The following is a 12,353-nucleotide window of genomic DNA, read 5'->3' as shown; positions in this document are numbered from 1 at the left end:
GCAGTGACCACCACCAATTGAACTAGGAAGAAAGCAACCATACAAATAGTAAACGAGCAAAAGAGGAGGCAACCCTCACTTTAGCCAAAGTAAACAAAGGTCCTTGCTCCTATAGTAAAATGATTTGAAATTTTGGAAAAAGCAATGAAGGGGAGGAAGAGGAGTCACTTGAAGAAAGCTAGGGAAAATATTGTTGAGGGTTAGCAGGGCACGAGGGAGGCCATATTGGGAGAGGAGCTAAGGTGGAACAATGAGGGTACATTGAAGAAGACACCATCCTAGAAAAAGAAGAATACACTCATGAAGTGGAGATGAATGATGCATATGGAGAAAGAGGAGATGAAGGTGATAGGGAACCCATCATATGCAAGAGTTCTAAGAAGGAAGCTTGTTCCTTCCTTTAGCTCCCCACCATACATAATAGGTTGGAAGCTGAAAAAATAGCTTAGAGAAAGAGAAGTCGATTGTAACACCACACATAATAGGTTGGAAGTTGAAAAAATAGCTTAGAGAAAGAGAAGCCGATTGTAACAAAACAATAGGATTCCATTTTGTACTTGCCGAAATGGCTATGCCTAACATTCCAAACAAAGTTTAGGTATGTTTTATTGTTGTATTTATTATGCAAGGAATTTGTAAAACAATTGAAATGTATTTGAATTGTCATTAACAAGAGCCTAGGAAAGAAAATTCTTCCACCTAGTCTGGGTCAAGCTAGCACTGGGAGGATGAGTGGGGTAAGGAAAAATCAAGGAAATCTCTTTGTTCACAACTATATGGAAATAAGCGCTACCCCTTATCATTTTTCTCTAATAAAATCATAATTGTCATTATAAAAAAATTGCTAGAGTTTATTCAATCAAGCAACCAAAATAGGGTTATGACAAAGCAACATGCACTCATCAATTGAACTATATTTTGATAAGGCCTTGGATTTGTTCTAATTTTAATCATTGCATTTGGAAGTGAGAGATTGTGGTCCCAACCTCATTAGTAGGTAGTTGAGAATAAGCCCCTTGCTCCAAACCACCTTATTGGGGCTGGTAAGTCAAAACTAGTTCTTTAGTGTGGGAAAAATATCTAGTCTCTAGTTTGAGAATCAAATGTCTCATAGATAAGATAATATAATTTATTAATGCCCAACAAATGACCGCAAAATATGGTCAATAGAACTATTGAGTACAATAATGTGGGTACAATGTAGGAGCACAAAACCCAACTCCTATATAAAGCAAGATGCATAATGTCAAGTATTGATCTAGACTAAAATCTTGAAGATTGGTCCTAAGAGTGAAACTGGAAGAAAAATGTCCAATATTAATTCCTCTTTTGGAGAAATGCATGGCCAATAACCAAGCTAATTGATTGAAGTTTTTTCTTTGTGTAAAAGGCCCAGAGGACACCATTGAAAGACATGACAAATCCAAATCTCGAGTCTTTCCAATTTAGGAGCACCTTAACAATCTTGTCAATGTTCCAAATACTTTGAGCAGCAAAGGTCCCTTAACTTTAACGATGACTGAGGTGACAATCATGGTCTGCGAGTTGAGGCGTTACCATGACTTCTTTTCCAAAAGAGTTCATCGACCAATGTAGTTGTAAAGGACAACCTTTTAGGTCTCCATGTATTCATAATTTTTGTTAATCCATGTACTACACAAGACCCAAGCTTTAGTGTCTGTTTTTTTTATCCCCATTCACCTCCAATCCTTGGGAATGCAACAAAGATTGCAATTAACTTGGGGGAATCCCTCGCTATCTTCCATATTTTTCTTAGAGGAATCTTCAAAGAGATTGGTCTAGTTGTTGATAATCACTAACTAGAGGCATGTAATAGGAGTAGTATTACACATCCATTGTAATATAAATCTCCCATAGTTCCTTAGGTGATGTTTGAAAGGTGAAAGCAATATCTAACAACTTAAAGTTTTGTCCTAGTTGAATCTGTGGCCAACCTTGGTCTACCAACAACCTAATAACTTCACAAGGACTTTTCTTATAACATTATGTTTTTGGCCATTAGATCCTAGACGAAAATGTTGTATAAGAAGTTTAGAGACATTCTATAATATTTCCCGCTTATTCATTCTTCTCAAGGATTGTGAGGGAGGAGTTGTTTATAAAATTTTCATTCATAATCTATCTTACTTCTTGCTCAGGGAGATGGATTCCTTTATGAATCTATGCCCCACCTCATGGATCATCAAGTAGCTCAATGTTTTAGTTCCCATCACATATAGGTTAGGGGCTAGTGGGAAACCTTGATGGATAGATCAAAATGGACCTAAATTTTTAATTTGCATCCATTAACGATAAGTAGGATGATATGCTTCCGAGAAAAATGTCTAAACAATGCCAAGTAAGAAAGGCCCCAAGCACAATGGCCCAAGCATGGCCAAAATTATGGATTGTTTGAATCTATCATAAACCTTCTTGAAATAGATTTCAATAAATAGAGCATTGAAGCTTGAGTATTTGACCCACCCCATACCTCTCAGGCTATAATAATATTGTCTCAACTAAATTGCCTCTAATGCACCCTGTCTTTGTTAGACAAATGATTTTAGATTGAACGTGCTTAACTCTTATTACTTGGGATTTGGCCCAAATTTTGTGACATATAAAACGCTGATAGGTCTCTAACATGTGACAAGTAGATATCCCCAATATTGGGGATAAGTGGATAACTCTTTTGTTGATGTTGGCCACCAATGCTAGCATTATACCTCATAGATCTCAATGAAAAATCTTTCTAGTTTCGTTACAAAACTTGCATGGAAATTGGTCTAATCTAGTCAATTTATCATCGACCATATTTGTTGATTTTCCTTGGGATAGTATCCAGATCAAGTCTATGTCTAATCACAATCATAAATACACAAAAATACACAACTTCAAGCACCTTTCACAACAGAAATGTAACAATAGTGAATAAAAGAAGTATACAAAATATTGTAGGTCATTTTGACCACTACGTGTCAACGACCCATAGCAGTACACCCCCTTTTTCACAAAAGGGATAGCCTCTGATCGATGTGTTTGTACCATCCAGCTATCATCATCAGTCTGATCCTTATATTATAATGTAAACCCATTCTGCATGTATATAATTTTAATAATCTCAACAAATTTGTGTCATGTATGTAATTCCATAGGTAAATCTAATTTTTGGGTGACGACCTACATTCTGGGAGGTTTTTTATCTCACCAATCCATTCTTGGATGGTAGGTAGAGTTTTTCTTCGATTTTACCCAAAGCCGGAATGTATTTTGTCACTAAGATCTTAGGCGAGTCCTAGTGTTATAGATCGAGTCTATGTAAAAGTGATTTGGGAATAATCCTAACTATTTGGTTAGGTTATTTTATTAGAAATTGCTTGGTCTGTTGGATTATATTTGTGTTGCAAAAATGGGTAGTCTGTGAGGCTTTGTTTCAGATAGGTTTTCCCCCTTACGATTAAAAGTGTTTCGAGGATTGGAAAAATTGGAAAAATAATTTATCCCTTCATAGGTTAATTAATTAAATTTTCTGGCAAAAAAGTAATTAAAATCTCGAGTCAGAAATTTAATATTTTTTTTTAAATTTTCAAAGGCAAAATTCGTTGGTCCTTAAAATTCAAATTTTAAAAGGTCCCGGGACTAAGGTAAATTAATTATTTTGCTAAATTTTAAGCCTTTGGTCTTTGGGGTTTAAGTCAAAATTAAATTTTTGAGGAAATTAACTCAAAATTTTTATTTTTGAGTTAATTAAAATGCGCTTAATTGAAAAATTCGAATTTCCTCAAGAATTTAAAATTTCGACGGATGTGATTAAAATTTTTTTTAATCCTCATCAATGATCGAAATTGCTTTGACAAGGATCACTCGAACTAGCCGTTGGAAGATTTATCTTTAAATAGGAGGTCATTTGTTAGTTGATCCATCTGATCTTTGAATGGTGTACTAAGCTCTCAAGCTTTCTTGTATACTTTTTTTAATTAATGTAAAAGTCTTTGGGATTTCAACGTGCTGTAGTGTTCTTTTTCATGAATTTACGGTAACATTGTTTTAATTTCTGCTTAATATTATGTGAAAACTATCAATCAATAGCTCTCTTAGAATAATCTGAATACAGGTATCTTATTTAGTTTGTTAGATCTAAGGTAACATTTTTAATTTTGATTGAAGTAGCAGGTATCTCTATTTCTTCATAATTTTATTGTTGTTCTATTTCTCTACTTGATTTGATGGTTGATCTAGTGTTTGCAGAAGATCTCTCAGGTTCGCATTGAACATTTGGGGATAGTCTTCAGTTGGACCAGCCAACTCTCAACACATTTTCTGAAGAGCCTACTTCATATAAGCCTCAGGATTTATCTAACGATGATATTTTTTCTGCAAGGTGTTTTTGGGTTAGTACCTCTCTAAATTTTCAAAATCTTTTAAATATTTTGTGGAAATTTTGATAGATCTGGCTATTAAGAGCCTTAGATTATTAGATCTGGGAGCAGAGTTGGACTCATACTCCTCTAATCTGATAGATCTATAAATTATTTGTATAGATCTGTTATTTATTTGTGTAGATCTGAATATTTGTAACATAATTTTGAATTTTAACACTTGGGTTTTTTGGATTTTCTCTATTTTTGTACATATTGGGTATTGGGTTTTTTTCTTTTCACTTGTGCAGGAATAGATCTGAGAAATTAACAAAGAAAATCTTCAGATTTGAGCTAGATCTAGACCCTGGAGGGCAAGATCTGGGCTCAAAGATTGTTTGCACGAATAGATCTAGGAAATTAGCGAAGTAAATCTTCAGATCTGAGATTTTTTCAATTAGATATGTGGGTTTTGTGACAGATCTAGGCCCCGGAGGGCAATATCTTGTCCCAAACATTTTGCAAGGCCGACCATTAAAGATTTTGAAATAAATCTGAAGATCTAAAGCAAAATAATTTCTTCAGAACAAGGGTTTCAAGTTTTGGGGCTCCTAAGCCCAAATCTGTCTTCTCCTAGCCCAAGTGCTAGCTCTCATTGGCCCTAGATTTCCATTGCTCCATTTCTGATCTGAATATTTAATTCTCTGAAGCTAATCATTGGTGGGTTTTTGTAGAAAGTTCGGTAAAAATTTGTGTTTCAGATATTGAAATTTTTTTGGCAACTTGGGCAAGTGATCTTCAAACCCTAGGGCCTAAAGGTTTGATCTCTAAACCATCTTTTTCCTCATTGTTTGCTACAACAGTGATATACATTTTTAATAGTGGTGAAAAACACATCTAAGTGGTCTGAAATTAACTAAAAAAAAATTGTCTTATACATTAGTAAATCATTTATGTTTGATGTGTAAAAAATTTGGCCTAGATCTACATTTTGAGTGACTGTCATCTCTGAATAATTCTGTTTCTGAACTTTGAAATATAACAATGGCAAAATTTCATGTGGGTTAGCCTAAAATCAATGCCTAAGTTGTCTAATACATTAAGGAATTAATTTCTTGAGTTGTGCATTCATCATTAGGCTTATTTCTTGTTTTAATTGTTGGTTGTAATAAGTATATGAGATTTGATATAATTCTAGAAATCACATAATAATAGGTTGAATTTTTTTTTGATAATTAACGTGGGGAAATTTTTCGGTAAATTTTTAGCATAAAGATATTATTGATAGCTTATTGTTTTCATTGTCATATTATTGTTGTTATAAAGTTTTTCTTACTGCTATTCTAAAAACTAATGTCTGAAAATTAAGTACTCTGTCATGGAATTGTGATAAAATGCATATATTTTGTTTCATAAACTGAGTATTTTTTGTGTATCTGTTGACATTGATTGCAAAGAACTTTTTGTTCTCTTTGAGTTATAATTGTATCAAAAAAAGATTTGAAATAAGCTTGTGGTTTAATTGTAATATTTTCTGGGATTTATTTTTAAGTCTTCATCCAATAAAGCGAGCATTTTATTTTGGTGATTAAGGGCTTTTGCGACACAAGTGTTTCTAATCCTCGGGTCTAACTTCTTCTCATCATCTCGTGCGTTTGCATATTAAGTTAGTTTTGCATACTTAAAATTTACTTCTAAGCATAAGCTTGGTCGATAGATAGCTATCCATCCATCTTTGCTTGAGAAACCTGCTTTTAGTAGTACTTAAAATAGTGACCTTGCATTTGTCAGAGCCACAGCTCTCTGCAACGCCGTAAGCACCAAGTATGTTAGATTTTCATGAGAGGTATCGTTAATCACACCTTATTGTGCTTCACCTTATCTTCTTTCTGCCAATTACTACGAAATCGGACTCAATATAGAAATGATCGAAGGGTTAAAACTTAGATAAGGATTTAACTAAAATTAACCAAGATTTTTGCATCTCATATTAGCTTTATGATTTGCACTTCATATAAGATAGTCATTCATCCATGCAGCAGTTGCAAATCAATTACTTGGTCCTAAATTTCCTAGCAAGATAGTTGACTCCATAAGGCACTGGCGTCAATTGCTTAAAATCTAATCAAATCTATGGCACATGGTTTGGGTTCGAATTCGAGTTCGGAAACAATTAAGTTTGATTTGAATTCGAATTTTCCGATGAGGTTCGTATGAGGTTCGACATTAAGTTCGACTATATATATATATATATATATATATATGACATAAAATAATAAAAAATCAAATCAATCAATAAAACTATATGACTAGCAGTGAGCACCCACGAGCCACAAATCATGACCACTATTAACTTCAAGCTCTAGGCGGCGGGGACAAGCAGCGTCTAGAAATTGAATTCAAGAAATTGCAGAGAATACAACACGCAGCAAAAGCACTGAGCACAATAGAGCGAGTACACTCATACTGAAGTTGGCTTGTGAAAATCTATTGATAACCTTGGTAAATAAAGCCAAACCAGTGTCCGTCGCGGGAAACTAATTGGTGGGAAGCGGAACAAGAGAAAACCATGTGTTACCCATGGTTTTTCTCATAAACCTTAAAACAACCGACAAAAACCGCCCGAAATTTAACCTCAAACCCCAAAAAATAATTTAAAAATTATAAAACTGGATTTCAGGTTCGAATTCGTTGAAGTTCGACTATCAGGTTCGCCGAATTTGAACGAATTTGAAATTTTTTTTGGGTTCACCAAATTTCGAACCTCAAAGTTCAAATTTGGGGAACCTTGTGACATAGAATCAAATCCTATAAATCTTGCTAAATCTAAATCAAGTACTTGGTTGCTTCACTGTGTCTCTCAAACTGGTTGGTTTCCAACTAGTGCTCATTCTTTCCATTTTCGTAGGGTCTACCCCCTTAGCATGTTGTAGGGAGACAGCTTAAATGGAGAGATTGGGAATCAGGGTGACAACCTCTGATTTGAGCCATTGTCGCAGTGTCTAGACATTCTGTGCGACAACAGGTCCAAAACTTGTTTTTATTAGTCCTTCAATAACGCAAACATAGAGCTCTAATACCACAGATCATGGCCCTTACAAAACTTTGGTACAAGATACTAGTGTACACATAATACAGTAGGGCTTGAGGTCTACGATTATGAACAAAACAATTATTTACTTTACATTCATAATCTGAAATCATTCTTGACCTAGTGAATAGCGAAAAGATCATAATCTTTTCTTTACTTTAGTGGTTAAAATTATTATAAAAGTCAGCATGGAGAGATATAGGATAATATCGGTAAAAAGTTAAAAGTAATAAAAATAATAAAATTCAATTTTTTTAGTGGTTAAAATTAATATAAAGTCCAACATGGGGAGATATAGGACAATATTAGTAAAAAGTTAAAAGTAATAAAAATAATAAAATTCAATTTGCTATATTGTAGTTTTGTTTTTATTAATAAAATTACGAATAACTTTTTAGATAAAAGAAAATCATACTATACATACCACATTAAAATATATGACAGATAAGTGATAGAGTTAAGATCCATTTTATCTTATAAGTTAAAATAATATTTTTGTGACCATATTTAAATTTAATCAATAAGCACATAAAAACTCTAATATATACAATAAACTTACAATATAACAATATTTTTAACCATGCATATTATTAACTTGTAAATAGGCTTTGTTACAATACCATGGCTCATCAATACCACATACCCAAAAACCTTCTCTCATTTTACAATCAAAATATTTTATTTGAATTTAATTTTAATCTAAAAACAAAAAGACTATAATTATTTTTACCATTATAAATAGTAGCTATAATCCATTTTACCATTTAAATTAAAATACTATTCTTGTAACCATATTTAAATTTCATTAAAAAGCACATAAAAACTTAATACTTACAATATTCACCTCCATTTTACCATGGATGTTATTAACTTGTAAATAGGCTTTGTTACAATACCATGGCTCATCAATAACACTTACTTAAAAACCATCTCTCATTTCACAATCAAAATATTTTATAGATATCTTTTTTAAAGTCAATTTTATTACATTTTTGTGGCGAGAGACACTCTTTAGCTGAGTATGGAAAAAATGTTGTAATGTTATGTTATCTAAACATTTTGACTAGGTCAAATTACATCAAAATAAAAATAAAAAATAAAATAAAATTATTAATTATTAAACATTTTCTCGTGTTCTGCACTCAAAAAAGAGGCTTTGAGGTTTGCACCTTGATATATTTGCTCTCTTTTAGCGCTCTTGATAGATGCAGAGTTAAAATGGATTTAAGTTGGTATAATAATATTGAAATACACTTTACAATAAAGCTAAGAAATAACTTAAATTTGTATAATTATTTTTTATTAAAGTAACTTGAAAAAAAAAGGCTTGAACTCAAGACCTCTTATTAAATAAAGTAACTTTTAACCAAGTCAGCCAGTGCAAAACACATAACAATAATTTAAGCTGGTATAATAAGATTGAAATACACTTTACAATAAAGCTACGAAATAACTTAAATTTAAAAAAATAGACTTGAACTCAAGACCTCTTATTAAAACTTTTGACCAAGTGAGCTAGTGCAAAACACATAACAATACTAGTGTAGAACGGGGGTGGTGGTTTTGTTGTTGGTGCTTCACAAATGTGTTCATCCAAAAACAAACAATACTTTGAAAAATATTCCAAAACTCATCAACAATGGTGTCCCTATAAAATGTAAGTTTTTTCCCCATTTTGATTTACTAACATCACACAAAGCATGCAACAAAGAGCATATATGGTAAAGAAAACATTTTTCGCTCTATGTTTCTGATTTTTGTATAACAAAGAACATATACTTACCAGAAAGAGTAGTAAACCAAGAACAAAAAAACTGAAAAACAAAATATGAACTTTGTATTTTTTTGAAAGGGCATATTCAGACTATGTATCTGGATCTGACAAAAGAGGCCATATCTCTTGAAAATGGACACCTTTTCGGATGAAATGAAAGGCATTTTTCACCACTGGCATTGCTCAAGATGCAATGGAAATATATGGAAATAGTATATCTCATAAATGTGGCAATAGAGGCTAAAGATCTCAATCAACAATAGGAGAAACTCTTCAAACAGGTCCAACACCTTCACTTACGACTCATACAACCAAATCATAGAACATAATGTCAGTGTTTTTACATGGTTTAAACCCCCTAAGAGGAATGGAAATATATGGAAATAGCATATCTCATAAATGTGGCAACACCGGCTAAAGATCTCAATTGGCAATAGGAAAACTCTTCAAACAGGTCCACCATTCATACAACCAGATCATAGAACATAATGTCAGTGTTTTTACATGGTTTAAACCCCCTAAGAGGAATGGAAATAGTATATCTCATAAATGTGGCAACACAGGCTAAAGATCTCAATTGACAATAGGAGAAACTCTTCAAACGGGTCCAACACTTTCAGTTACCACTCATACAACCAGATCATAGAACATAATGCCAATGTGTTTATGTGGTTTAAACACCCTAAGAGGAAAACAGTTCACAGTGCCAACCAAGGCCACTTGAGGAAATTTTATTAATGCAAACGAAAATTTGTACAAGCGAGAGTTTTCACAATAGATTATCAGCAATGACGCCTCATGGTCTTTAAATAGAGATCAATGACCAATCAAGTGTTAAGTAGAATATCAGTCATTCGATCACTCTTTGTCTAGAACATATTGTCAAATTATAGTGCAACTAATGTATACTAAAGAAACACACTTTACCTAAAAGACACATTAGACCAAGTTGAACTTAATAAACTTTTGTGTGTTTAAATATCAATGTTGCCATAATCACGATCCAGATACCCGCGATCCAGATTAAAGCAGCAAGGGTCCCAAAAAAAAAAAATCCTAAAAATCAAAATAAAATCGATAAAAGTTGGCAAAATTAAAAAACTGCAAAAATACAAAAATACAAAAAATATGTTTTTTCCGCGATCTTTTAGAAAATGAAAATTCACGATTTTCAGAACACTGTTAGATATCCTAACATGACTGGCATCCTTTTTCTTCACCTATCTATTGATTTGGACTAAAGTGAAATGAAGTATTTGTTGTTGTTCCCTGATGTAATTATATATTTCCCCGATGTTGAGAGTTCTCATGGGTTAGACCCTGAAAACCTTTACTGAGAGGTGAAATTTCAGATCTAGAATAGTTTCTCTAGATCGAATATTTTACATGTACTTGCCCTGGATGGTGGATAGTGGAATGGCTTGTTGCTTCTTGCTGACCAAATAATTAGAACCAAGTTGAAACAAATAGCCGGAAGTTGAAACACAATTTTTGTATATTTAAGCAGCCATTTTAGGGTCCATCTTACAAGGAACAATATCACAATGAATTTAACGTTAAGAAGTTTCAGGCCTGAATACACAGCGTCATTTTTTTCACCCTTACTATAGAAAAGGCCCTTCTGAAACTTAACATGGGCTAAAAGATGGAAGGAATACTGTATGGGTTTTTGTAGGCATGTGCCATACATGACTCGCAATAAACTGTCAAAGAATTTTTCTAGTCTCGACTTTACCAATTACGTGGTCTAATCATCCATCAACTCTATTGGAATAAACTCGAAAAGATGACACTCTAATTATAGAATACATTATCGACATTAGATCTAATTTATTGAAAAATAAGTTGTCAGAACAGTCACGCTCTTTTTTCGGTTTCTATGGTTTGGGGAACCAAGACAATATAGGCTTATTTTCTTTACCTTGACGGACTCACCACTATAAATTTTAGATTGAGTGAAAGATCTGAAGGAAATTCTTACATACCTTGCTTATTAGAAATATGTTGACTGTTGGAAGCAAACCTTTATATGTTTCCTTATTTTTTCGTTCATTATCTGCTGTTTCAAACCCCTGATTAAAACAACTCTACGGTAATTATTATTTAGGCAGCAGATAGAGAAGAGCACTCATCTGGTTGCATTCGTTCGGAGGGAGATTTGTTTCTGAATGGTGCCCAGGCTCCGCAACAAGGCCCTGAAAATGTATTCAAAGCACATGAGTTCTATCCTACATGGACAATGGAATCACCTACTGATGCTTTAAGGGAAATTATTCAACTATGCAGTGGTTGGCAGAGTATAGAGCGTCCTCCTGATGTAGGCATTGTCCGGTAAAGTCTGACAACTCTTTATAGCAAATTTTTATGGGATGGCATACTGCTTGCTACTCACTTTTATTTCCTTTACAGATGAAGCAATTTGTGGAATATTCGATCCTATTTTCGTTATCACAGAAGCTCTACAAGTATTCTGCATCTCACAAACAATTGATCCCATGAATGTTTTGTCGTAATGGGTGCCTATATATCAGATATATAGCTCCTTAGTTTGTCATAGGGTTTTTGCGTTGGTCGTATTTCTATTCTAGGACCTTGTTTAGCATAATTTTTTATGAGTAACTTATTCATTTTCCAAACATAAAATAATTCTGTCATTTGTGGTGGCAGACCATGTGTGTATGCTACCAAGATTGTTTATATGGTTTATCACTCATGGATCCCACATAATACTAACCTTCACAAACAAAATATATTCATGTTTTATATGTTACCTTTATAGATTCTTAAGTATTGTCATGTACATTGGTTTTGTAAATATTGTTAATTTAATGAAGGTGAAAAACCTGTTATGAGTTTCATGTTTTGGCTGTTTGGAATGAGAACATAAATTCTTTCTTGCTAATTCTCACTCATGTTTACTGTTGCTTTCATAAAAGGACCAAGTATAACAGGAAGAAGCAAGGTATTTCTACTGCTATTTAATTTTTGGTGGTTGTTTACTGTAATTTTCCAAGTGTTTTGTAATTCTGAAGTAGCAGTCCATGTGTATTTATATGGTTTATCACTCATGGATTCCATATGAGATCTCCAATTTTCACAAACAAAATGTATTGTTGTTTTCTTTGTTGTC

At 33.2% G+C, this 12,353-nt stretch overlaps 1 protein-coding gene across 3 annotated transcripts in view; it reads left to right on the top strand.

Annotated features, from left to right (window-relative positions):
• LOC149189534 (putative pectate lyase 4) overlaps positions 1–12,081 on the top strand; it is a 215,617-nt gene extending 203,536 nt beyond the window's left edge. Inside the window, exons 5-6 of one of the 3 annotated variants that reach the window (XM_089411829.1) lie at positions 11,331–11,554; positions 11,633–12,081. In XM_089411829.1, coding sequence (XP_089267955.1) covers positions 11,331–11,554; positions 11,633–11,636 — 228 coding nt within the window. In that variant the 3' untranslated portion in view covers positions 11,637–12,081. The other 2 variants (XM_089411831.1, XM_089411830.1) reach the window with 2 other exon arrangements.
• The last annotated feature ends 272 nt before the right edge of the window (positions 12,082–12,353 follow it).

Source organism: Pinus tabuliformis, chromosome 3_1 (genome assembly GCF_031772625.1).
Source record: "Pinus tabuliformis cultivar Carrire ecotype Pingquan chromosome 3_1, CPIR1, whole genome shotgun sequence".
NCBI classification, from domain to species: domain Eukaryota; kingdom Viridiplantae; phylum Streptophyta; class Pinopsida; order Pinales; family Pinaceae; genus Pinus; species Pinus tabuliformis.
The sequence above is the reverse complement of the archived record's forward strand: the minus strand, read 5'-3'. Positions and strand labels throughout refer to the sequence as shown.